General features: G+C 43.0%; 1 protein-coding gene across 2 annotated transcripts in view; it reads left to right on the top strand.

Annotated features, from left to right (window-relative positions):
• Positions 1-27,948, top strand: part of PAK1 (p21 (RAC1) activated kinase 1) — a 71,750-nt gene that overhangs the window by 19,425 nt on the left and 24,377 nt on the right. Inside the window, exons 2-4 of one of the 2 annotated variants that reach the window (XM_066341224.1) lie at positions 6,913-6,991; positions 22,513-22,723; positions 27,569-27,669. In XM_066341224.1, the coding sequence (XP_066197321.1) occupies positions 22,534-22,723; positions 27,569-27,669 (291 nt within the window). In that variant the 5' untranslated portion in view covers positions 6,913-6,991; positions 22,513-22,533. The remainder of the gene's footprint in view (positions 1-6,912; positions 6,992-22,512; positions 22,724-27,568; positions 27,670-27,948) is intronic. The other variant, XM_066341225.1, reaches the window with a different exon arrangement.

Here is a 27,948-nt window from a genome sequence, read left to right as displayed (position 1 = left end):
GTGCTGTAAGTAATCACTCTTCTAAATTAAGCAACACTTTCTGAGGCAGTAGGTTAATTTCTGGGTAAGCAGCCTGCATACAGATTCTTGGAATCAGCTGGATCTTGACCCAGCAAGTGACTCAAGGCTCTGTGTAGGTTTAATTGCATGAGTTATCTCACTGAAGCCTTTCACTTGTAGAGGAAACTGGGACTGTGCTTGAATGTCTGTTGAAACTGTGTTATCACATTGAAATCTTTGTCACCTAGCTTTGTAGCTCAGTCTTCACTGCCATTGGAGGTCTGTTTGGAGCATGGGCAGTGTCATGGCTTTACCAGGTCAAGCTGCCTGGAGCCAGGGTATCTATCACAGAATGGTTTGTGTAGAATGGGACCTCAAAGATCATCTCATTCCAACCTCCTGCCATGGTTAGTGAAACCTTCCATTAGACCAGATTGTTCAAAGCCATGGGGCTTTGAACCCATGTGGTTCAACCAACCTGGCCTTGAACACTCCCAGGGATGGAGCATCCACAGCTTCTCTGGGCAACCTGTGCCAGTGCCTCATCACTCTCACAGTAGAGAATTTCTTCAAAATATCAAATCTAAATCTGCCTGCTCTCAGTTTGAAACCTTTTCCTTGTCTTATCACTACTTGCCCTTGTAAACAGCTCTCCTCCAGATTTCTTGTAGACAGTATTTGGGTACTAAATGACCACAGTGTTCATGAGTGGCTCATGCTTATGCTGGAGTCTGTGCTGCTGTGGGTTTCTCTCATTAGTACAGGAGCAAGTAAAGTAGTGCTTGAGCTCTCTGTGCCATTTCTTTCTCCTCCTTTGCGCCTGCGACTGGATTTCTTCAAAAATAGTTCTTCTAATATCTCTAGTGGAGCTCTCATGGGATCTGTAAGGAGTAACTGTTGATCAAATTGTGCTCAAGTGCTGCCTGTCACTTTTGCATTGTCACAGCTCTGGCCAGCATTGTTCTTGCTCAGGGCTTGGAGATTGCCTGCTGAAGTGTGACCCACTCTTTGTAAAACCACACTTGAGCGTGTGAGGCTGATGGGGCCAGTGGTGTTTGTGACTTGAAAACTTAAAAGATTTTTCACAGGCTCTGCAGAGCTCTAAAGAAACTGGTAGAATCTTAATTTCTGTTACTACCCAGAGTATGATTTTGGAGCACTTTGTCTAACTTGTGGACTAGGAAGGTGCAGTTTCTACAAGCTCAATCTCTCTTTAAAAATCTATCTTCCTGTGTGGAGATAGTGCCAAAAAGTATTGTGAAAGGTGGAATTTCTACTTAGATGGAATCCCATGTGAGGTGGAATAGAGCAGGAAAAATGCCCTTCTCCAAGGAAGGAGAGAACTTCAGAGAGCTGGAGAGAAAAAATGGATTTTTGTTGCCTCCATATGACTGTAAGCTGGGACTTGACCCGTCTCTGGCTTGGGGTTGGTGTTTCCTGTGCCTTTGGATGTTCAACCTAATAGCAAACTGGTGCTTGAAATCATGTACCTGCGAAGAAGGTCTGAAGCCACTTAGCCACTTGCTGCACTCTTTAGCTTGATTTTTTTTTTTTTAGCTATGGTAAATCATCTTCAGACCAAAATGCTGCGAGGATTGAAAGTCAGTGTTGGGATATAGCCCTTTCATGTTTAAAAAAATTAATGTTCAAAATCCTGAAGGTAGAGCACATTTCTTGTGAACAATGTTGCACTATGACATGGCTTTTGTAATTTTTTTAGAGGTCTGTAATCTCTTCTCGCTTTCTAGATTAAAACTTTACTCACTTCTTTGCTCTGAAGTGTTGAAGAGGAGCAGTTCACATGTGCAGAGTGTAACAAATAATGTTGTACTTCTCTATAATGGAAACTAGATGTGTAAGCAACTTGGGTTTTTGATAGCTCAGCTTTGCCAGAAAACCTGAATTCTCATGTAGCTCTGAAGGCAAACAGTCCTCTTCAGATGACATTCTGGTTCTGTGGGAATGAGACTGAAATATTTTTAAAAATAAATTCAGAAGAGGAAGTCATACACACTGACTCTCCACTCTTTATGGATCTGCTGACAGTGGATGCCTTGTGGGTTTAACAGATCATCTGAATGAATCAATATGCGTTTGGATAATCTCAGTGTATTCTCTGGGATGCTGTCAGAAGTCTGTAAGCTTGGAAATGGAGAGGTGCAATGGGCAAGAGCTGGATGGACAATGAGTTGGTGATGGGAGCATAGAAGCATGGTGATTTTGGACAGCCTTTCCAAAAGGGATCAGCATTTGAACTCTCCTAAATTCTGTGGGGTATAAGGCAAGGAATTTTTTTTTTTTTTCCCCAGATGAATTAGCTCTGTATGGGCCACAGGAATTGAAAGCATCCGGTAAAGAAGTGACCAGATGCTCAGCAGGTGTCTTGAAGGTTGGCTTTCTGAAGAGAAAGCAGAGGACCAAAATTCTGTCCAGATGTGTAGATTTTGATAAGTAGTTTAATTAGGCAATTTAAGAATATTGCTTTGCACTTTTCTTAATGACTGCCCTAAGCTCAGTCTACCCAAATATTTTTTCCAGGCAGCATGAAGAATTTGTAATGCTTTCTATTATCAAAAGCAGAACTTGGAAGAATCCTGCACCATACCAAAGGTATGAATGCTCTGTTAGGGAATTTGGATGTATTAATAAAAACAACATATTACTCTACCACTCTCTCCTCTGAAATTAAACGCGTCAAGCAAATTGCTGAAACAGTAGACGGAAACTTGGCAATTACATTTGTGTGGCAATTTGATTCTGTTCTCCTAAAATACCTCTGGAGAGCATCCAACTGTAGCTCTGCTCTGATCCCAAGACTACCCTGCAGATGCCCTGAACTCGGACACGTAAGCAGCAAGCTCTGGCGGCCTGATCTGAGTAGTTGCTAGAAAGCTTCCAAATCTGATTCGCTCTCAGAGGGCTGTCCATTTGGGAAAGGAACTGTTAGCATTCCGATTTTAACTCTGGAAGAGGAACATATAAAAGCTTCAGAGAAGCAAGATTTTTGTCTAGACTGTGGAGCCACCTGGATGTCTTGTTCTGTCTTGTCAGGCTGCCTTCTTGTTTGGGGCTGTGTCTAAGTGGTTGACAAGTGCATTAACTATGTGAAAATAAACCCACTTTTGGTGTGGCAAATAAAACCTGGTCTCCCATGACCATCCCCTGCCACAGTTGTTTCAGCAGTGTTTTACTGACCCATAAAAATGCACAATCTTCCCTCCTTGCCCTTTCATAGTCACCATTTGAAAAGCTTTCCTCTGTTTTTGCCTTAAAAACGACTTTTGAAGTGAAAGGTCTCTTTTGTTTCACTGACTATGAAGTGTGCATGATAATTACAGGACAATTGCTGTCTTAGCTGAGATACTGCTGTGTTTCTGTGGGACAAAACCCTGCTCCAAGCAGGAGCACTTCAACTTCTCTCACTCAAACCCCAGGGGCCAGGGACAAGGAATTTCCTCAGTTTTGTGCTCAGCAGTGACAGTGGTATCTGTGTGGATGAATTTATTGCAGTGTAAGTAATAGTTTCATGGCCTTGCATGTGATAAATGCTGTTTCGTGCTGGTGTGTGGTTTTCAATAGTATGTCAGAGAATTACTTACTCCTTTTAATCTGCATCATTCAACAAGGCAATATTTTAAAAATGTGATGATGATATCAAGGGTTTGTGAAGTGAAGGGGGCAGAGAGGCTTTTACTGCTCCAAAGATTTCCTGTCTAGAGAATGTAAGTCATAAACATGACAACTATGGGACTTTTTTGTTTGCTATTTGGTTTGGTGGGTTTTTTCCTTTGAGTCAGGCTTCTTTCCTTCTGCATTTGGATCCTCTTAAAAATGACTAGTTTCAGGCAAAAATGCAAGCATACCAAATAACCTGTGGAAGTCTTCTGTCATTTACTAATTAATTGCTGCTTTTAGAGTGGAACCTGTCTTGTTTCTTTAGTGGTGTGTCTACTCAGCTGTGCTCTTGCTCCAAAATGAGTCATGTTTCAGCCTCTGAAAGCCCCACTGTCCTTGACTGTCTTTTAAACTATTTTTTTAAATCATTTGTTTGGGTTATTTTCTGTTGGTTGCTGTTAGGGAGATGCTGTGATAGCTAAAGAGGCTGCTCCTCTTGTCTATTGTATCCCAGTTGCTGCATTAATTATTTACAAGGATTCGACCTGACTTGTAGCATAGGTGTTGACCCTGTCTTGTGCAAACCTCTGCTGCCTCCCGGGATTCAAATAAAGGATCTTTTAAAGAATTAGATGCTACAGCCCCTATGCTGTTGTCTGTAAAACCAGGGACTTCAGTTTGGCAGGAGCCAGGCCCCCATTCAGAGCATTGATACTGCCCAGAGCCTTTGGCCCCTGGAATACTTGAGTTCATTGTTGCTCAGCTCCCCACAGGATCAAGGCCAGATTGGGTTGAACAGGGCTCAGACATGTTTTCCTCAGGAGAAACACTCAGCTCTGGCACATACTTCCCTGGTCAATATTTGCTTAGTGAAGAGTGGGACAGGGATGGGAAAGTTCATCAGCCAGTGGTAAACTGGCTTCCTGAGCGTCAATACCATTAGATTTGGGTTCAGAGGCAGAAACTGGCCTCTCAGACCTCAGTGCCTCCTGGCTGTAAACCCATCCAACTTGTCCCAGGTCGTGCTGGGGATGGCAGTAGCTATTTTATGACAATTCTGGAGGTATTGGGTAGGAAAAGATGGGGATTTGGGTGCTGGAAAAAAAGTTTGTAAAAAGCATCTGAAAGTGGGGTTATTATTGCACAAGTTAAATGGTATCCTGGATGCAAATGCTTTGTGGTGTTTTTTTTTTTTCCTCCTTTAAAAATGTGGTTTGTAGCTATCAGAGAGGTGTTTTCAGCCACTGCGCTTTTAAAATCAGTATGCTAAACCCCTTTGGAGTTGTGAGAATATGTGCATATGCAGACTGGTGTTGGTTGAATTCAATTGTTACAAAACACACCCTTGGAAACCTCATCTGGGATGATGTTGGCACGTCCCTTACATTTTTGCCAGTTTTCAGAAGCTGTCAGGTAGTACTGTGTGGGAAGTGTTACAGGGATAAATCCTGAAATCCTAATTTGGGCTAAACTCCCACTGGTTTTAGTGGGTGGCTTGCTGGCATTAAGGCCAACACCCTCAGCTATTACAGATGACCTTTCTGTCCTTTAAAAGTCAGGGAGACTGAGACTTGATGCCTCTGTGTTGTACTAGACATCTAACTGCAGGATTGCAGCCCTTAAAGTTTGTACGTGTATTGAGATTTGTGAACAAGAAGTTGATTACCCAAAAACATTTCCAGTAAGTCTTCTTTAGATTCTCAGTAGTGCTGGTGAAATGCCAGAGATCTGGAAACAGAAATTAGCTGGTGATTTAGAGCAGTGCATGGAGAAGACACTTATTCTGTAGGGAAAACACTGATGTTCTGAAAACTCTACATTACATAAATGGAGAATATATAACCCCAGGTATTTTAAATTGAAAACTTTAAATTCTTTCAAAACACCAGCACAAATTTATTGAAATTGTTTGCTCAGGTAACTGATTTTTATTTTTTTTAGGAGAATGTTTCTATGAAATGCCTGCAACTTTTGTCAGTATATTGCTTTCCAGCAACATTGAATTAAATGTGTTTTAGAAGTCAACAGCCTGAAAGCAGGGACCTGAAGTTCCTGACTTATCACCAAGGAATTGGATCATACGTTGCTCTGGCTTCGTCTCTCTGTGCAAGAAAGAGGGCAGATGTTGTGTTTGTGTTGGCAACACTTAAGAAAATCAAACAGTATCTCAACAGTAAGAAAAGAAAAAGGCCCTAATCCCTTCAGAAAATGTTGTTGTGCAAATCTTGTCTGGCAGAAGGTCTTCCCAGCTGAAAAGCTTCTTTCCTACCTCTCAGTGGAGCACCACCATTCAAGCCTGACTGAAGCCAACCTGGTGTCAGCCTCAAATGTTTTGCAAGGGCACCCCAAGCACTTGCTCAGTTGCAGCTGAGGCTCTGAAGCCCACACCGTATTGTTTTTCTTGTCCATTTCCCTTTAGGTGGTCACTGCCTAGTCATATTTCAAGCTCAGGAGGGCTCTTCTGTCCCATCACTGGGACTCCAAGGGGGAAGAAGGGTTTTCAAATCCTTCACCTCTGAGTTCCCCACCAGGACTGCATATACAGCTCTCCTTTTCTTTTTCTTTCGGAGAATGTTTCTTGTGCTTAGTGAAGCTGCAGAAGCGCCTGGAAGGGATTCTCTTCTCATGCTGTGTGCTCCTTAACTATCTGAATTGCTATTCCTTTAAAGAGGTGATTGACTGATAGGAGGAGGGTGGAACAGACAGGAGAACTTTGGCTTTCTCCCCCTCTTGTGCCTCCAAGATCACAAACGGGGTCGGTGAGAACTGGGACAAGAGCTGGCATCTCCCAAGTACTGGGACTGTGCTCCACACTCTAAAATTCATGAGAGTGTTATGGTACTGATCCCAACTCTTCTGCTGATGCTCTGCTCAAGGTTGTCACAACCACTTTTCATTTGTCTTCATCGCTAAGCTGGGGCCTTGGATACTGAGGAGTAAAAACATGCTTCAGACAAGTAGTTTGAATGACGTTGTGTATCTGTCTCCTTTAAAGTCTCCCTGTCAGTTTGTCTGGCTTGTGATTGCAGAATTGCAGGTTGGCAGGAACCTCTGTGTGGATAGTCTGGTCCAATTCCCCACCTAATGTGGTGGCAGCTGAAGCAGTCTGCTCAGTGGCACGTCCAGTGGGGTTTTGAGCATGCCCAAGGATGGAAATTCCCATTATTTTCCTGAGGAATCTGTGGTTTTCTGGTTTCTGTGGTTTTGTGTCCATCTCCCCTCATCCCCACCCTGAAAAAAAGTGTGGTTTTGTTGTGTGTTTTGTTCTTACATTTAAATGAATTTCCTGTATTTCAGTTTGTGCCCATTGACTCTTGTTTTGCTGCTGGATACCACCAAGAGGAGCCTGGTTCCATCTTCTTTACACCTTCATCAGGTATTTATGCACACTGATAAGACCCTTCTGAACTTTTTCTTCTGCAGGCTGAAGAGTCCCAGCTCCTTCAGCTCTCCTTACATGCCAGATACTCCAGTCTCCTAATTATCTTTGTGGACCTTTCCTAGAGTTTCAGCAATATGTCCACGTCTCTGTTGTACTGGGGAGGGAAGCACTTGTCCCAGCACTCCAGATTTGTCTCACCTGCCCTGAACAGAGGGGAAAGATCCCCTCCCTTGACCTACTGGAAGTTGTTTTTCCTAATGCAGCCCACAAGCTGATGACCTTCTTTGCTACAAAGGTGCTTTGGAGGCTCATGGTAAACTTGATGTCCACCAGAAATCTCAGGACTTTCTCTACTTTTTCTGCCTCCTTTCTGCTTGTTGGCTCCCAGCCTGTGCTCCTGAGCAGCAGGGCTCTGCATTTCCTTTGCTGAAGTGCAAAGGTTGATGTTGGCTCATTTCTGCAGCCTGTCCACATCCCTGTTCTGAGTGGCAGTATGCCTACCTGGTCTGTTAGCCACCACTTCCCATACTGTATCATCTTCAAACTTCCTGAGAGTGGGCTCTCTGCTGTCACCCATAATCTTTCCTTTATAAAGAATTTAGAGCCCTGGGTGGAGTGCTTAAAGAATCAAATCTCTTAACAGTTCTTGAAAGTACGTTGCTGTTCACTTGGGAAAGTCAGACAGAGGTGAGGCAGCTTCACTAGCACTAATAGAACATTAAATAATGTGTCTTATAAAGAAGGACTTCATTATTATTATTTAGGACTCTAATTCCTTGCATCTCTGATACTTCATGCAATACCAGCTCATGCCCTTTGCTAACACCATAGCAACCTGCTATAAATGTCACTATATTATGTGGCTTGTTGGCCAAAAGCTGGACAAGGAGTGCTTTCTAGGGCAGGAAATCCATGGGGTCAGTAAAAAAAGTACTGCAGAATAAGGGAAAAATCCTATTGTTATTTTATAGTATTGCAAAGTGATTTTCTTTTTTTCTCCAAAACTGCGCCCTAGAGGAGGAAGTAGAGGCAACTGAAATTCTCTTAATGCTTTATCTACATCCCCCTCCCCCAAAAGCTACATCCTAGGCACAGTCTAAACCTCTGGGCTAACAGATGGTGTTGAGAAGGGGGAGGGAGGGGGAACAATTTGCATCTAAATAGCTGAAATAAAAAAGGGTCATGTCCCACAGACCAGCCCCACTCACCTGCTGTTTAAATCCCCCTGAGAAGCAGGCAAATGCGCTGAGTTTTTTAACGTCTGTGTCAGCTCTACTTGCTCTCTGCCATAAAAAAGCTGCAATCCTGTGCATCTTGCTGTATGGATTCTGTTCTGCCCCCAAAACGACCAACTTTTAAGGCTTTAGTCCTTTGAATGGAGTTGACAGCTGTGTCACTTCTGTTCAGCCCTCCCACCAGAGTGACTGCTGCTGTGGGTTATCGTAATTAGCACAAGCACTAATGACACAGAAAAGGTTTAGGGCAAATATTACCTCTCCTGTTAGCTTGCCACTCTCGTGGCTGCCTGACTCTGCCTTCAGAGGTGCTCTTGCCATATGGTCCCGTGGACTCATGACGCAATATTCCGCTCTGGGTTTGTGTGTGTAGGTGGAAGGGCTTTGGCCCTAGTGACAACCAGACTGCAGCCCAGTGGTTATCTTGCTCCTGCAGGACCGTGGCATGGTTTTGGATGGCTGTGCTTAATCCTGCAGGCATGCAGAGCCGAGTTGCTCTGGTTTCCTGACTGTTTCCTGTAAGAATTTCTCAGGTCCAACTAAGACCTTGCTGCTTTGTAATGATTTTGTAAGGGTCATTTGCCCACCACTGTTACATGTTCAGGGAGACTACTCTACCCCCCTGTCCTGGCAGCAAGAAGTGGGCTTTTGTCTCTTCAGGCAGACTTTCTCTAAGTTTATGGCTGTGGAAAGCCTGTAATAAGGAAAACCTTCCCAGTTCTTCATAATCATGTATACGTTTACCATCCCACCTTATTTCCCAATGATATTTGGAGAGGCAAGAGGACTTCACAATGAAGTTTAGTCTTGGCACAAAACACCAGGATAAGCAAAACCTGGTTCTACCCATCAGTTCCTTGGACTTCTACACTCAAATGCTAAAAATAATGTGACAATAGTCCAAGTGGTTCAGGAACTTTATTACTTATGTCTTCTGACAACATCTTCTCTACTTCCCAAGAAGCCAGAGGCATCAGATGGTTGAGTCTGGCGGACTGGAAGGCTCAGCAGGATAAGGAGTGGCAAAGATGATGTCTGGGGATTCACCACTGTCTCCTGTGTGCTGATCTGGTAGAATAAAATGTCTGCAGAGGAGGATTTCTATTTATGGAATTGCAAACCTTGAATCTCTTCTTTCTTCAGCACAAGCCTGGAGGGAATTGGTGAGGTTAACCTTTGCTAAGCTGCTGGGCACTCCCTCCCACAAGTGTCTTGGAAGAGGAAATGGCCTCAAGAAGTGTCTTTGTTTGTTTTCTCATTTCATTCCCAAGTATATTTCAATATTGTGGGCAGTAGTGGTTGATGTGCTTTAGGGCAACATGGATCTGGGCAACAGCCTTGTTTACATGCCTCTGGGGAATAGGTTCATTTATTTTATAATTTAATATAGGTTCCAGTTAACAGAAACAAGATCCAGTGTGTGAATACTTACAGAAGTAATTGGGCAATAGCAAATTATATTAATTTAGAACTGTTTGTGGTACTTTCTAACTTTCCACAATGGTTTTTCTTTTTAGTACTTTGTCACTTAAGGATAAATGGTCATATGATGCATGCTCACTGTCTGGGAGTAAACAAAGTAGGTGAGTTAACTTGGGTGGTTTATGTGTGTGGATATACATATTTGTATATCCACGCTCTCTTCTGTAGGACAGACCTCTGCCCTGCTCCTTCTGCCCCCTTCCCAGTTCAGTGATGCAGGCAGGTACCTGGCTCTGGCAGCTGTGCTGCTGCTCTGTGCTGTGGATAAAATGCTTGTTATGCAGCAGGGCCCCACAGACCATGGAAGAGTAAATACAGAAATGAGGGATGATATTGGAAATATTTCTTTTCGCTGTTTTTAAAAACAAAACAATGTAAATTGTGCAGCTGTAGAAGAGGTGCATGTTACTTTTTGTCAAAGGAGGCAAAAGGGGGAAATATGAGGAATTAAGTGCCCTTTGAAGTGAGGCTTGGAGGTAGTGGGATGGAGACTGAGGAAACTGGATTTCACAGACTCCTAGAATGTTGTTGGAAGGGACCCTAATGATCATCCAGTTTCAACCCCTTGCCATGGGGACTGCCTTCCACCATGCCAAAGTTGCCCAAAGCCCCATCTAACTAACCTAGCCTTGCAGACTTCCAAGGATGTGACATCCGCAGCTTCTTGGGCCTGTTTCAGTGGCTCACCACCCTCACAGGAAAGAATTTCTTTCTAGTATCTAATGTAAACTTGCCCTCTGTCTTGTGGCCATTCCCCCTTGACCTGTCACTCCATGCCCTGATCCGAAGTCCCTCTCCAGCTCTCTTGTAGCCCCTTTAGGTACTGGAAGATGCTCCAAAATCTCTGTGAAGCCTTCCCTTCTCCAGGCTGAACAATCCCAGTTCTCTCTGTGGATAGCAGAGGTGCTCTGGCCCTCTGAGCATCTTTCTGGTCTCTTATAGTTTTGCTCCAGCAGGTCCATGTCCCTCTTACACTGAGGTCCCCAGAGCTGGATGCAGCACTCCGGGTGGGATCTCACCAGAGTGCAGCAGTAGTGAGAGTCCCCTTCTTCTACCTGCTGATCACAGTGGCCTGAGATGTAGGCTGCTTTTATTTTAGCAGGTTTCTTTTTCTTTCTTTTATTAAGTGGCTTACCAAGTCGCTGATTGACATTGGAACATTTATTTCTGTATCTTCCCCAGCTCTCTAACTGGAAGAGGAATTTGCTGTACAGAAAGGACCACTCTGGTAGTCTACAGTGTTATTTCAATCACTTACTCTGTGTGGAACTAAAATACTAAATAAAAAGATGTGTTGGATTGGAACCATGCCTGAAGCAATTCTTGGCATAATGGGATTATTTTACTGATTTTTAATTAAAATAGAATTCTAACTAGATTGTTTTGAGCATAAATACAGCTCTGCTTTGTTGTTGTTAGTCTAATTGCCTCCTAAATTAAAGATACCAATATTCTAATCCACCTTCTCCCTTGGGATACTGGAATTAAACGAGGGTGTGGAATGCTATTTAAAATGATTTATGGGCATGCAAGATAGATAGAAAATGGTCTTTAAAGGCATTAGCCAAAACTTGGGTCTTCCCTTTACTGTGATGTCTTGACAGAGAGATGGATGAATTGTTATTTTTTTGGTATGTATTTATTTCTCTGTCCTGACAGGTCTTTTAAATGGTTAGAAACATAGTTGGAGAAAAATGCCAATAGTCTCAGCCTTTGAGAAGAAGCAGTTAATGAATCTCCAGGGAAATACCCAGAGTACAGATGCTCCGTGGGGAAGAAAAGGTTAGCAGCAAGCAGAGGTTAGGAGTGGACCAGGGGTTGGAGACAATACATCATCTCAGCTCTAAGATGGAAGCTGTCTGCTGGCAACACAAGATACTAAAATGACAGAATTATGGGCTTATTTGCTTAGGACTGCCTTTTGAGAGCCCATTTTAAAATAAGTCATGGTTTGGGGTTTGATTACTTCTATTTAATATATCTTGGTTAAATTTTGTCAGATAAAAAGCATTATCTTTTTGCAGATTTTTAATTATCTTTGTATATTGAAACCCTATGGGGATGTTTTCACCTGGGAGGATTCAATTCAAGTAATGCTATAAGTTTAAAGAATATATATATATATATATATATAAGGTTCAAATCCAATTTCTATTCTGAAAGCTAAAAGGGACATTACAAAGTATGTTCAAGTTTAGATGTCTGTTTTATAACAATTTAATAGAGTAGCAGAAACTGACAAAACTTTTGTCAACGTAGAATGTTTAAGCTCTTCAGATAGAACTAGATGTACATTGAAGAGTGTTCACAGGAAAACAAGAGTTATTTCCATCCTTGAAGATATTTTTCTTAGAAATAAAAGCAGCCAAACGTGCATGTGTTGGGAGGCTGTGAATCGGCACCTGCAAATACCAGCAGTACGAGAATAACCGGGAATGGAACAAAAACTTGTGTGGGGGCCTGAGCAACCTGATCTGCTGGGAGGCACTGCTGCACAGGGCAGAGGGGCTGGACTTAGTTGATTTTTAAGGTCCCTTCCAACCTAAACCTTTTCTATGATTCTATAAAAACTTGGGCCAAAAGAAACAGCTGGAAAGAGTAAAAGAAGCAACCTCATACTTGCAAAGGGGACAGTTCACTTAAGCTCTGTTGTGGATTGATTTGAAGGATCTCCTTACTGACAGCAAGTGTGTATTTTACTTCACTGAATCCCTCTGCAATGAGTGTAAGAACAGGAAAGATGGAGTTAAGTGCAGGTTGTGCCACAAAACGAGTATGAATCATTAGTGAAGAGGAAGATAGCACTTACCTGAGACAAGCGTAAATGACATAAAGTGAAGGGGGGGAAAATTGGTTTGGGAAGTGCATCCCCATGCATTGCTCAGGGACCAAACCTGGGATTTCTTGAGAGCTGTGCAATAGCTGTTTCCAAAACTGACTGCCCTGTTCATGTCTCGAGTTTTTTTAGCAAACCAAGCTGTTACTGTAAAGGTGAGAGGTGAAATTATTGTGTGCTAGTTAAAGCATTTAAAGTATCATTTTGTACTCTCTTGCCTTGGAGAGAGGGAGTGTGGTCAGGTAACCTAAGGTGGGTGCTGGGTTTGTATGGCTAAAACACCGAGAAAGCTTTGGGTTGTGGGTAGGTACCATATCTCTATGACAGCCTGCTGTGAACGTTCTTGACTCTTAATTGCTGAAATTAGGGGAGAGTGATGAGAAAACAGCAACAGGACTCACTGCATGCTGTGCTCTCCTAATTTAAAGCTGGTGGCCTTAAGAGGAAGTAGCTGTAGGACTTGAGCAAGGTGACTTAAAGCGATGGGAGGGAATACTGTACTGAACAAAATGTCTTAACTCATACACCTTCCTAGAGCATCTGTCTGTGATTGTTATCTTCATTCTGGAAATCTTTTGAGTTTTAGCTACCACTTAGCAAAGGTACATCATTGTCTATAGAGCTTCTCAGTAATGATCATAAAAAGATTTTTAGCATTTTAAGTACACAGAGGACAAACAACAACCTGACAAAGCAGTCTTGAGATGAATAAAACATGCATACTGGCAATCCATCCATCAGTGAAATCCCAATTCTGCTGAATTTGCAGTTCATATTGTCGCTAATTGTATGATGTAGATGCTTGTCCACTGGGAATTGGATGGAAATAAGCAAGTCACTTGCTTCAGATGCTGACAGGGTTGTGAATGGGAGCTCAGTCAGTCTCCTCTGGGTTGGGTTTTATGGCTGCAGTGTTGCTGCTTCTTGCGAAAGAATGAGTTTTAAATAGGTAGCAGTGAAGATCCATGCATCCTACTGAAAGCTGCCTAGGTCATTGTCGCAAGAACAGAGGGTAAGAAGATCTGTGCCCCAGAAAAACCTTGCTCAAAGATGTTGAGGAAAACCTTGCTTGCTATATCTAGCCTTGCAATTAACTCCTACTCCTAATTACACAGTGCCTTAAAATGGGCCTGCCACTGTAATAAATGATGTTGCTATATTTCCTTTTGTTCAGTGGAGTAAAAATAGTTCACTTGGCTCATGGGCTTTATTTAACTGAGCGCTAATGCAGACTTGGTTGTAATATATTGCAGAAACAGCAGTTCCTTTGTGCCAGTCCTATAGAGCTTTCTTTTCTCTACTGACATACAGTAAGTATGATTGGAATCTGAGTAAATGATGTGATAAAAGGCTTGATGGTGCTTCCTAAAAACAAACTGCTGCTCATTAAATTAAATGATGATGATTCTTAATGGACTAGTTAGTGCTCTGCAGTGCATTTGGTACAAGTAAGGAAGTCTAAGGGATGTGAGACCTTGCCACTATGGCTCCCCCTGTATGTTCTGGAATCATAAAGCAGGTAGAATAGAGAGTTTTGCTCCCTGCTATAAACACAGAGGTGATGTTCTTGCAGCAAAGAAGACTACTGTGACAGTTTAATTACAGAAGAAACCATAAGCCACCTTAGGCTTTTTCATTTTGCCTTGAATGTGAACAGCTCGTAGAGCATTTCATGTATCGCACTTGAAGGAATAATCATTGCAAACCTGAAGCAGATTTATGTGCAGTTCTCAAATTGCTTGTCTTTACTGATATTAAATTAGCTCTTGCAGCGCTGGGTATTTGATGGTGCTTGTCTCTAAATTCAGTTTGTCTACAAAAACCTCGTATTTGATTCAGAGCTTATCCTGTCTTTGGAGAACTATTCATTCTCCCTCTTTCCCCAGTTTTGAAGAACCAAAACTTTTAACAAAGCAACATGAAAGTGAACCAATCTTTGTGATTTTATTTAATTGAAAACTACTGCCAGTATGAAAATCCTGGCTAGCAATTAAGGGAATGTGACAGCTTTGCCAGTCATTACATAAATACTATGGAACACTGGGCTTCCTACTGTCATTAGCTGCAATGAACACAATGGAGCTATACACAGGAGCAAGCACTGCTCTGATGATAAATGTTTGCATTTCCAATTAGCACTGAACTGTTGTGGCATTTTCCCCTCAGTCTAATTGAGAGTCTTGGATGGTTTCATTCACTGACTATAATTGGGCTGTCTTCTTGCTCTTTACTTTCCCAGCAGCAAAGGAGTTGAATGAGTTTTGCTCTTAAGAACATTGGTTTCCTCCATGCAGGTCTCTGTGTCTTGGTGTTTCTTCACCTCAGAAAAAACTCAGCTTTTAAAGGCTTCATCTATTTACGTACTATGGTTTTTTGCTAACCACTGCATTGCATCCTCTGTGCATATGGAGTTTTGTTGACTTGATCTGACAATGTTCTCGTCTTCTTATATACTTCTTACCCCCACCCCTGTTGCTAAATGACAGATCTCTGCATTTTAAAAGGTGCAGTTTTTGCAAATGCTTACATGTATTTAAAGCGTGAATACGTTGTACTGGGAATTATTCCATCTTAGGAAATAGCAGGGCTTAATTTTGAGCCCTGTGCTCTATGTCCATCTTCTGCATTGGAAACTTTTGAATGGAAGAATGATTAATGACTCGGCTGCTCTCAGTTGCTGCTGCCGCTAATGTGTAGTCAGGACTCTGAGCCAAGTAACTTAGGCAAGAGTAGTGGGGGTGGGTTTAACTGTGTGCGTTAATATATTCTCTTTATGCCGCGTCTAGTCATTTCCTCTGGAGCACAGATTTCCTCCAGGAAGCCTGCTCATATGGGCTTTGGATATGCTTTAACATAAGAGGCCTTTTATTTTCCCCACCGTGCTCAGCAAGCTCCGACTGCAGCGGCTACTCTGACTTGTGTGGTTGTAGCCCTGCGCTCCTGTGAGCCCAAGCGGAGCCGGAGCCAAGGCTGCTGTGTGCTGTGCTGGAACAGGGAGCCTGGCCTGACATCTGCACCAGCCAACTTGCTTGTTCAGGCATGGAGCCGGGGGAGGGGAGGCAGCGCTTCTGGAGATGAAGAAACAAGGAGGATGATTTGTGGGCTGAGCGCTTTTAAAAATTATACTCTTGGTTCTTTCTGTCACAGCTTGGATTTTTTTTTCCCCCCCCTCCTTGAATATGGATGCAGTTTATTTCTCTCGGGCTGTTTAAAAGCGCTGTTAGAAGTGGGTAAATGCTTGGTCAAAATGCCCAGGGATGGGATCAGCCGGAGATCAGCTCCGCAGTTCTCCAGGTTTGAGTACTGGAGCCCAAGTAAGGGCGATTCATGATGTGTTTCAGGTACTTGGGCGTAGCTGGCATTGATTGTGAAATGGTTATTGTTCGACACGGCCATTTATTTGTGCAACAGCTGAAGCCAAGTCTAAACACGGCAATTTAAGCTGGCATTGCCTCTCTGTGGTTTTGGATTCAAGCCTAATGTGGTGAAAAGGGCTTGACCTGCCTCAGAGCTTCTGAAACCCTCAGTGTGCCTGGGTTACTGTCACAGTGGCCGTGCATGGGCCCACACTGTGGAAGCTGGTGAGCATCGGGCCTCGATTCTTTCAAGCAGAACAGAAAAGAAGCTTCCTTAACTTGAATGAAAGGAGAGCTCTGTTGCTAGGAATCGAGTGGTTATAATTAGTCTGTTCTTCTTTAGAAGCGTATCTGTGCGGTAGGATGGGTTAGCATGGATATCTGCCCAGGGAGAGATTTTGCAGCTCTCCTGCCCGCTGCAGTGATGTCCATCCACGTCCTCCTGCAAAATCTGGGCCAGGGAATCCCACTGGCAGTTCTTGCATTTAGCCCAAACTGTTGGGGTTGAACTAAAGGGGGTTTTTTAAAAGGACCGTCCAGACTTTTGGCTTTTAAAATTCCAAGCCATGGAATTGTCCAGCTTTTCCTGTTGAGTTGTAAGTGGTCAGTCATTCTTTATGTCTGGCACTATGGAAATAACGCTGGCGGTGGAGCAAGACTGCAACTGGTAGTTGGCCATCTGCCATGAGAGTGTCTCCCTTCCCCCTTATCACACCCACCCACCCGTGCCGTAGCAGTGGATGTATTCTCTTCTACGGGTATACTGATGTTGAGGGATTGTTCTTTCATTTAATTGAGCGATTGCATCTGCATCTTGAGGTGTTGGCAGCACCTGTAGGGATCTAACAGGTAAGTTCTGAGAAGACATCAGCAAACACTGCTCTTTTGTAATTATTTATGTGAACGTTATGCAAAGCTGTTGTCTGGCTTGTTGGGGAGTATTTGTTGTTTGTTTGGTTTTGGTTTTGTTTTGGTTTTGTTGTAGTTTACATGTAAATGCCGGGTCTGGGCTGGTGCTTTGCTGGTCCTTGGCTTTTTTAGTCTAATTGGCACATTTACACAGAGCTCAGATGTGCAGTGACTGGCTGGGGAGACAGCTCCATGCTACAGTTTCTGAGGGTTTTTTTTTTAATCACCTCTAAATGCCTTGATCTGTCTGTCCTCCCTCGGGGTGTGTGTGTTGCAGCTGCCTTTTTTGTGACAGCATGTGTTCCAGGTCCCATCTGCTGTTGGGTGGAGGAAGAGGACGTCTCTTGCCTCTTTTTCAGGTGGAACGCGTGGGATGCCTTTCCTTCAGTGTGAGACTGGTGTTTGAGACTTAGTCCCACGTAAAGTAATAAAAAACCAATGACCGTCTTTTCATCTTGTGTGGAAACCCAGCTGGTAAACTCTGATGTTACTTTTTCTGCTGGGATTTGCATGGAAGCGTGACACACAGGGAGGGAATCTGCTATTTGCAATGTGTTTGAACAGAGCAGGGCACAGCCTGTGCTCCTTCTCACCAGGGCAGTGTGAGGGAGAAGGAGGTTTTAACTGGGTGTGTGCATAAGCAATTTCTAGCCAGGGGGTGGAAGGATGCAGGGATTCTGGTGCAGAGGTAAAACACTTGTTCTGATCGGAATCAGCTTGATTAAAGGTTAAGACTGTCTCTATTATTTGTGGGCAAGACACCCTTTCCTTACCCTGCCAACAACAGAATACTAGTGTCTCGGAAAAATGTGAGATTTCCTTCTGGCAGTAGAGAGAGGAAAGAGCAGTTGCTGAGCATCTTCCTCCTCCCTGTCTTGTTTAATATAGTTTATTCATCTGTAAGTTGTAGTGAGTAACTTACAGCTACTCTCTTGCCAGACTGCATGAATTATAGATGGCTCTTTTATGAGTTTTCATGTTGACTCCTGCAATTAGTATGCATTGGACGTAGTTATCTGTATGGCATCTACTGTAGCGTAGGTTTCAGCCTTTCTGACTTTTTAATTGCTTTCTGTTTTAGCAATCAGTCATCTGTCTGTCTTGCTAAGGAATGCAAAGAGAACACAAGCAGCTTGATAGAAACTTAAGAGTTCAGCGTGGAGCACCAGGTTTGAAATTATGGGCTTAAGTGGAAGGAAAAAGGACATAGATAGAAGGTTCTTTGTTCTCTCTTTTTTCTGCCTTTTTTTTTCTTTTTTTCTTTTCTCTTTTTCTCTTTTCTTTCTCTTTCTTTTTTTCTGTGTGTGTGCTACAGTAGGGTCAGAATATCCTATCTACGTCTGGATCCCACTCTGTGAGGTGAATGTCTCAGGAGGCTGTGCCGGTACTACAGATTATGCCTGTACTTTAGGCATAGACTTCGTGATTTCCAAGGCATGTAGATGAAGCACTTGAGTGTGATTTAGTGATTAAAACAAAGGTGCTGACTTAATGCTTGGACTTTATGATCTTAGGTGTCTTTTCAAACCTTTATGATTCTGTAATTGTCTTTTATGTTATATCTTCTTAACAAAGATCAGCAGACCTGCATGGGTCTTTGTGTGTGATGAGCTCTTGGATGCCGCCCTTGGCACCTGTGGGTGCTGTTTTCTGTTCAGTACTGCTTGTTCTGTCTTCTGTCTGTCTCTTTCTTGTCTGCAGGAGTGTTTTGTAGGTGTAAAAGGAGAGTTTGTCAGGTTTGCTGTTGAGTCTGGGGCAATGATATGTAGCTAATGGGCTGCAAAGGTTGATGGGGAGGGACAGGGGTGCATTGAAGGCAACCATAACTTGACTGCAGCAGTCACAGTATGTAATAAAACTTTTCATGATTACTGTGTGCTGAAACAACTCAAACCTTCAGTACTCCCGAATGTCTGCAGGAACAATGGTTCTGCATTACAGCTATGCCTTCCTAGTGGTGTCTATGGAGTTTGGTTTGAGTGCTGGTGTTTTAATATATATAATAGTTGAGGATAATTGTCTGCAGCTAAAATGTATTCCCTCATCCGACTCTGGTTGAAAAGTTCATGTGCTGTTTCATTGCTTCCACTGTTCACTTAATCACGCCGTGGAAACCCAAGATGGATTTCTCAAGGCAGAGTCGTGCTGGTGTGAAGAAGGAAATAACTCAGTGCGGTGATGCTTTGCATTCCTGTTGGAATGGATTGTGCCGAGCAGAGTGACTCATTTCAGTGCCCTGGCGCTGGTGTTCTGCCGGCTGGGGAAGCGATTGCCGGGTGCTCTGAATTTGAGCAGTGCCTACACGAGGGGGTTTGTTTAAAGCCTGCTTACATGTGAATTGCCAGGAGGTTATTTTAGAAAGAACAGAATTTGCACAGCCAGCTGGGCTGCAGTGAGGGAGATGGCTACCTCTGTAACTTGGCAGGGCTCTGGGCTCTCAGCTCTGACTTGCAGGTCTAATTCTGCCAGACAGGGGTTCATCTGCTTACTTTGCAGCCAATAGAAGTTGAAAGGATAAGGATGTTGCATTTGACCTCTGTATTGCAGTGGCAGGATTCACTTAAGCAGGTTTTTGGTTTCCCCTTTAAATATATAGTGGCACAAAGGCTTTTTGGAACCCTCCAGTGCTGTGATGACAGGGGATAACTTCTGTGGAAGCAGTCTCTTAGTTTGTGGATCAAGGGATTTCCCTCACCGCCCCCCATCTCCAAACAGCCCATGTAGCTCCAAACATAATACTTGGCTGAAGGGAAAGGACTGTGAGCTTGAGTGATGGAGGGAAAATGAGAGGGTGCACTACAGGCTTTGCCTACAGCAAAGGTGCAGTTATCAAATAGATGTGAAACAATATTGTTTGTAACTATGTAACTTCTCAGCAGTTACTTGCTCTTTCAGGGAGTAATGTGAGATTAACAAGAGCTTGTACTGCTAGTTTCTATCCCTGCGGTAAAACAGTAATTCACTTGTGCACTGTCATTTCTAACTGAGGGATTTCGAAAAACTTTCTTATATTGAGGAAACTGAGAGCAGATGTCTGTGGGGTTTTGCACTGGTGGAACTGAGACGGAGGACGCTTGACATCCAGAGATTTTTCTTACACTCTTTTTTTTGAGGCTTTTCCTTATGTTCTTTTTTCTTTTCCCCAACACTAGGCCAGCCTCTACCTGTAATCTGGGTTGGGTTTTTTTTATTCTTCTCACTTCTTTTTCTTCAGCCTGGAGCCACATACTGCTCTATTTCGGTCTGATGTTGCATCCATTCCCCAACTTAGTAAACTTTACTCTGTCCCCTGCTTAGTTTTGTGCCTCTGACAGCAAGTATACTGACCTCTCTGCTCAGTGGGAGAGGGACCCAGAAGTGAGTCGGTCTCTATCTCAGCCATGCCTGCAGCTCCAGGAAGTCTGGCTAATGGGGGAATCTTTGGATGCACCTTTATTCAAACCCCCGTGGGGGTAAAGCAGGGTGTTGGAGCAGCAAATGTGGTGCCACTCCTGGGGAGGTATTTTTGGCAGGCACAGGGCTGCTAACATTCCTTTTCCTTCTGCTTCCCTGTTTGCAGTATATTCCTAGCAGCTTCCTGGCAATTTGCTATCCCGTAGTTAAATAAGATCAAAGCAGGGAGGAATGCATCTCTTGTGGGACACTGTTGCTTATGTTGTTCCAAGTGGTTTAGTTGTGCCAGCTCAGTTTCAGCCACTGACACTGTGATGTGCAACGCCCATCAGGAAGGCCTCAGTATCTTCATGTTTCACAAGATACATGTGCAGCAGTGGCTGCCAAAATTATCAGTTGGGTTTTAGCTTAGACTTTTTTCCACTGCTTAGGCAGGGAGAGTATTCATTCACACCAACCACTTCATGGCTGGCACTCCAGCTGTCACTTAGTTCTGTTCTGTAGCCAGGAATGGCATGAGGCTGAAGCATGAGTGGTGGGACATGCACAGGGCACATGCAAGGACACTCCCAGACAAGTGCACAGATAATTTCCCCCCACCCCTCCCAAATGCCAAAGCTGTCCCGCCACTAAAATCAATCCCCAAATGTTAGTCTGTCATGTAATATTCCATTGCACAGCTTATTGGAAGGAAAATGTGGCTAGGGTCAGACCTTTTACAAAATTCCCAGTGTGTGAAAACTTGTCCGAAGCCTTACAGGCTGTACAACACTGCCAGCCCTCCCATTTAAGGGTGACTGGGAAGAAACTGGGGATCAATCAAGTGGAAGTGAAGGTGGAGCTGCAGGCCAGCCATGGCTTGGCAGGCAACAGGGGAAACTCTGCTCTTGGCAAAATCTGGCACATTGCTGCTGACTGACTTCTGTGGGCAGTGTTTCCCTGCCTCATTTCCCCACAGCAGCAAGAGCAGTGTGCTCTGGGTCCAAATCTTGCCAGCTACACTGAGGATTAGTAGCTTGGCTAAAGAAGACTTTGAAGGCTGGCTGGGTGCTGTGTGGCCATAGGACTGTGGGATCTGTTTGCAGTGTGACTCAGTGTCACACTGAGTCCAGCCTATGGAAAGTGGCTTCCTGGCAGTCAGCAGTGATCTCAGCTTTGTAACTAGACTTCTTACTTGCAGAGAGCAAACAGCTTCTGACTTTCTGCCACCTTGTAATTCTCCCTGAGTGAAACATCTTTTAGTGCTTATGAAATTGGTAAAGCTGTTGAATTACTTTTTCCACCCAAACAGAAACTGTTCCCGCTTTGGTCTTTATTCAGCAGTTAACTCCCAACTTTCTTTTGAAAGAAAGCATAGTGCAGATGAATTCCAGTTTCCAGAAGGGTCTTGCTGTAGCCGGGCTGTGCCTGGAGTAATGCTGATCTCATTTGGGTGGAACAAGTTAGTTGTTGCCGAATAATCTATTACCCTGTTCCCAAGCTTCCGTCTTTAAATCTGCACAGCAGGGATTATTTACTTATGGATTTAAGTGTGTGTTGGGGATCTAGTTTTGTTTGACCCTCCCAAGAGAACAAAATGCAATCAACTTCCTGGCAGTTGGGGTTGCTCCTGAAGTGTGCTGTTACTGCAGAAAGGCCAGGGCTGGCTTGGCACAGTCGAGGGCTGTGGCACTGCATCTGAGGCGGTGTTGGTACAGCTCAGGGATTCCTGGCCACTTCTGCCTCTGAACCCACTCAGCAGCTTCTTAGCAAAGGAGCCTGAGCAGCTGCATCAAAACTCTGAGTACAAACTTCAGTCTCTTTATTGTGCTGACCTGGAGACTGATGCAAACCTTTTGACATAGTTTTTAGGAGAACTAGGATGGATCTGAGAGGTATTATGAACTCAGCAACTTGCTGGCTCCTCTTGGGTATCCTTACTCTTTGCTACCTCACATTTGCCTTCCCACCCTGCACTTCTGCTCCATGGTTTCCTTGAGAATTGGTTGTATCCTGAAACAGGCTTTTCTCAGTGATCAGTAGCTCAAATACTCAAAAAAAAATATTGGATCTTGAGTAGAATTTGTTGTGCTGACACAAATTTTTATGCTAGGTTTGTGTTGCTATTGTTATCCCTGGAAGTGTTCAGAAACCCCATGGATGTGGCAATTTGGCATATGGTTAATGGTGAACACAGCAGTGCTGGGTTAATGATTGGACTGAGGTTGCAAATACCTGCTTGTGATTTACTTGGTAGTTTGTGGTTCTAATCTACAGTAAATAAATAATTACGGCTTCTAACTTGTTTCCTTTTCCAATTCCCAGTGACGGCCTCCCCAGCTGAAGATGTCTAACAATGGAGTTGAAACAGAAGACAAACCACCTGCTCCTCCAATGAGAAATACCAGCACTATGATTGGATCAGGAAGCAAAGATCCTGGGACTTTAAACCATGGCTCAAAACCTCTGCCTCCCAATCCAGAAGAAAAGAAGAGGAAGGATCGATTTTACCGATCGATTTTGCCAGGAGATAAAAGTACAGTATTTTATCTCTTCTAATAGACCTTCTGTCTGAACGTTGCTCTGCTTGAACATAGTCAAGCACTTGATGCTTAGTGGTGGTTGAGGTTTTAGAAAATGTTGTTTGTTTCCTGCACCTCTGTCTTGGTAGTTTTGGGGTATCCTAAGGTACAGTCTGTGGATATGTTTTTTTCTAATGGTTAATCCTGTAACATTTAATCCATCTCATTTTTTTTCATAAGTTCATAGAGTGTTAGAATTATTTGTGTTGGAAAGGACTTTAAGAATCATATTGTTACAACTGTCTTGTCATAGGCAGGGATAGCTTCCACCAGGTTCCTTAGAGTCCCATCCAGGCTTGCCTTGAACACCTCCAAGCATGGGGCACTCACAGCTTCTCTGGGCAACCTGTGCCCGTGGCTCACCACTCTCATAATGAGGAATTTCTTCCTAATATCTAATCTCAACCTGCTCTCTGTCAGTTTGTAATCCAGTCACTCTTGTTTTATCACTCCATGCCCTTGTCAAAATCCCTCTGCAGGTCTCTTTTAGGGCCCCTTTCTTGTAGTTTTTTAAAAAATTATTTTACCTTTCTGATAAATCATGACAACAATGTCCCTGAAAACTGGGACTAGCTCTGTTACTTCCCAGCCTGACCTGTCCATAATAGTCTTGAAAATCGTAAGTTTTTGTGCCAATTACAAGCTGGCCAATAAAGCTGGCATTGGCAATTGGTGTAGAGCAGAGGGAGGTCTTTTGCTTTTTTGTTGTTTTAAACAGCAAATAATTGGAGTTATGCAAGACTAACATGCAATATTGTACTAGACCTGTCATATTTTGCCTCATGGCCATTTACTGTGTTCTAATGTCTAAGTCAGGCACTGGCTACTTGCTTTCAACAACAATCTGTCACTGAAAATTCTTGCATATTTCTTGTGAACTGAAGGAGGTTTTCATGTTCAAGGGACTGTAACAGATAGAAAAAGAGATAGGAACTGTGAACTGTACATGAAATTCTAATGTTTAGAATAAGGATCTTTTAAAAAAACCTCTCTCTTATGAATCTTTCGAAGTGATGCCAAAAAAAAAAAGTCTCTATCCCCTAATATGTGCTGATTTCTTTTTATATCTGACCTATTTTTTGAAGTTCCTCTTCGTAATACATCAGCTTTTTTCTGTGTTGCAATGGTTTCTAAGCACCAGCTAACTAAAGTCAAGACTAAATACCTTCAACTCCCTGGGCTTCAGAAGTGAGGCTGCCTCCTAATTTTTATTAGTGAAATGACTAATTGAAATGATAGCTTCACTAATTTAAATAAGCAATGGTGGATCATTTTCAACAAAATGAATATGGCATTTATTATTAGTATTCTTATCTGATGCTTTTGGCAACTTTGGATTGTTTTACAAATGTGAGGTTTTGAACCTGCAATCCAGAAACCTGTGAACTCAGTGTTAAAAGTCTGCCAGGTCTGGGTTAGAACTTTCCATTATGAATATGAATCCTAAAAAAGCTGCAGGATTTTTGTGTTGACTTACTTAAGGGAGAGGAATTTTTAAATTTCTAGGATCAACTGTTTCAGAGAGAAAAGAAATCACCTGAAACTTGTAAAAGAGTGAACGAAGTAGAACCTGAAATGCTAGTTTGAACTTTATTATGAAGGAGAGCTATGAACAAGGAGAAAAATGAAGGTTTGGGGAAATTTAGCAGACAGACTGTGACTGATCTGAAGCTGCCTGTGTTTACTGAAGATTGGCCAACATGGCAGATGCTTCAAGACATGAGAGATTTTTGTTTAGCCAAGCCCAGCAGAGCCTTCTGTTGCAATCCACCTGCCCAAATGAGAATGGTCGCGTCTGTCCTCTAATTCCTGTCGAACAAAAAATTCCTTTAACATTGTCACCTTCACTTCAAATTAGTTGATTTCTGTCTTATGAAAACTACTTCTAGTCTCATGATGGCAGCTAAATTCCTTGTGTGTTATGCTGCTTAAATGTAGGGAAATTCTTCAGTGTTCAGACGCTTCTCTTTGGTTTGTGCCGAAATAATTTGGGTGTTATTTTCTAGTTTGGCTGGACTAAAAGGGAAGTTGGTTTACATTCAGTTAGAGGAAAGTAAGTTTGAGCAAATCTATGCTACCCCTGCACATGAACAGAGGTGTTGTGTAAGGGACACATGGGGCATAAATTCAGGGCCTCATGCATGTTTGCACATTTGCATTGAGTTATACCCCTTGCCAGGTAGCTCTGGAGGTGTCATGCTCTGCCTGCAAAATTTAGGATGTAATTTGTAGTCCAGATTTCCTCTGTCTGAGCCTAAACCACAAACCTGGTATTTAAAAAACCTGTTGGCTTAATACTTGGTGGGTCCTGCCCAATGGCATGCAGAGCTTGTGTGATTTGTTGATCTCAGCAGGACCTGTGAATATTTTGAATTTTCCTGGGCTCAGGGGACTCATCAGTGCCTTACTGAGGGTATCAGTCTGGCTTCAATGTGGCACATTTTTCTCCTTTGAACTTTGCTGAGCTCAGCTGCAGCTTTGAACAGAGGCAAGGTTTTACCCACAAGGTGACAGTGTGCAGCAACCGGGAATCTTTTCCATGGTGACTGGGAGCACTTTACTCCACCTTAGCAGTGGTGAAGACCTTTCTCATCTCAGTGGGCTTCAGGATGGCCATACTGACTGGTCAGACATCTGCTTCACAGTTTGCAGCTCAAGTTGCCAGAACATTGTAAGGAAAATTTATTGGAGGCTTTTGTAAAAGCATTGAACATGGAAGGTTGTGAATGAGAAGGTGATGAGGTGTTTGTGGGAGTAAAGCCTTTGGTGGTGGTGGGTAGGCCACCTTAAATATATTATATTATTTCTCTTTCGTATTTTTTTAAATTAAGATTCTTCAAGTCCTTTTAGCTCATTGCAAGGATTATGCAATCACTTTAAAGGGACATTAAGTGGTTCAGCAAGATTGGGAGTGCCTTCCTCTTTAGTTCTTTTTTCCCTTATACCACCTGCTATGACATAAATATCTGCTTACAAAGGCAATTGTATTATTAATGGTCTAATAATGTTTAGGCTTCTAGATGTGTCAGATCTGCCAGACTGTCGGAATAAAATAGCATCTAAGACTTCTGGATAACAACTAAAGGTTTTTTAGGAATGTGTTCAACTCTGCCATGGCAGCCACCCTGGGCCATGTGTGGGTGCTCATTGTCCATGTGGAACTCTTGCACAGTGGTGCTGGTAGAGGTATCCTCTTCTTCCTCACCTGAGCAATGGCCTTCTAGGCTGAGATGGCACCTCAGTCTTTGGTTTGGAAGAGTGGCCTGATCCTGTAGGCAGACCTGTGGAATATGGTGGCTCTGATGGCACTCCGTGCACCTCTTTGCCTCTTGCTTTCCATCCAGTGCTGGTGCGTGCAGCAGCCTCTGTGCTGCAGATGCTCACCATCTGCTCAGCAGCAGCTGCTCCTGTCTCCTCCTCGCTCCCCTCTCAGGGATGGCTCCTCCAGCATGGCTCTTTTCCCCTTGGCAACTCTGTCACTCCTCTGCGACTCAGCTTCCCCCATTCCCTTTGTTTGAAAAGAGGGATCAAAAACAATCTGTTCCATCTTCGTGTCCCAAATGGAGCATCTGATCCTTCCTTTCTCCAAAACTGCTCTGTACAACTGTAGCTCTGCAATCATACAGAGAGAAGTGCCAGAGCTGGTGCTGAAGGAAATGGGGCCAGCTCTGAGCCTCTCTGCACAACCAACCACAGCAGTGTCTTAACTAATTGCTACACTGAGCCTTGCAGGCTTCTCAAATACCTGGGGTTTGGCATTCATGTTGCCAAAAGTGCACTGGGGAATGTCAGCCACAAAACGAATTCTGTTCGGCTTTGGATAGAAAAGGGGAGCAGCTGGGAAATGTGAGTGGTTTGCTCACCTTCTCCTGGATCCACTGATTATATAACTGCAAGCAGCAGCAAAGCCAAATTCCTTAAACTAATCTCAATTTCTTGAATACAATAAATACTAAAAGGAAGGTGGAGTCCTTAATGCATAATGAATATGGATGAACTTAATCCAATGCATAATGATAATCTTGTTTGAAGACCTCAGTTTAAAATTTGCAAGGATCATCTGCTTTGATATATTTCTGTCCCCGTTTCTTTATGACTTCTCCTCACCTGCCAGATTCTGCCATCTTGCTCCTGTCTTCAAAGCTGGTTATTAAAATCATCTTTAGTTCATTTTATGAGCAAAAAAAAAAAAAAAAAAAAGTGCTTTTGCTCATAAGATTTTATCACATAATCCCACATTATATTTAGGTTTCTTCATTAACTTTTAAGGAAATAGGATAAAGGAAGCAATTTCTAAGCAGCATTTGTAGTTAATTTTGTCCCTGGCTTTGTATTAGAGGCAAATGTATATTTAAAAGCATATAATATTGAGGTTTTTTTTAAAGTTGCTTAAAACAACAAATAAAAAGATATGTTCAAAACTGACTGGCTTTTACTTACTGCCACAATAGAGCTTTTGATTCTGACCTGTGTAAGTCTGAGTGGATATTTTAGGTAAATAGCTCTCATGAAGTTGAGTCTAGATATACTAGTTGATACTCTACATACTAAAAATATCAGTTTCCTTCTTTTATGTTTGTCCTGTGTTATAGGACTTTTATTTCTGTTGCCCACTCACTGCGGCTGCTCTTAAGTGTGGAAAGAAAGTTTTTAAACTTGCTGGTTGTCTGCTTCAGATAGAAATCCTATGCCTAGTAAAAGCTGGGGAGTGATTGTGTAGGTGAATTAGAAGCTATTGGGGAGATTTTAGTTCTTGATGCATGTATGGATTTTTTTATTGTTGTTTTTGTCTCTTGCAGCCAATAAGAAGAAAGAGAAAGAGAGGCCAGAGATCTCCCTCCCTTCAGACTTTGAGCACACAATTCATGTGGGGTTTGATGCAGTCACGGGAGAATTCACAGTAAGTGAATCTGAAGGAAAAGAGAACTGTGTGGTTTAGCTTATTGCTAGGAGGAGCCAGGGCCCATTAATCTTTTATATATTAATGCTGGAAGGGCTATTACCATAATCTACTTTGATCTCATTTGAAACACATCTGCAGAGGTTACCCACTAATTCATGCTGAGAGGCTGTCAAACTTGGCACATCCCAGGAGCTCAGACTGCCAGCAAACTTCTGCTTTCCTGGTTTTTTGGCTCTTGTGGTCAGCTAAACATGGTATATATCTCTCCTCCCTTCC

This window comes from Sylvia atricapilla, chromosome 2 (assembly GCF_009819655.1).
Source record: "Sylvia atricapilla isolate bSylAtr1 chromosome 2, bSylAtr1.pri, whole genome shotgun sequence".
In the NCBI taxonomy this organism is placed as follows: Eukaryota; Metazoa; Chordata; class Aves; order Passeriformes; family Sylviidae; genus Sylvia; species Sylvia atricapilla.
The sequence above is the reverse complement of the archived record's forward strand: the minus strand, read 5'-3'. Positions and strand labels throughout refer to the sequence as shown.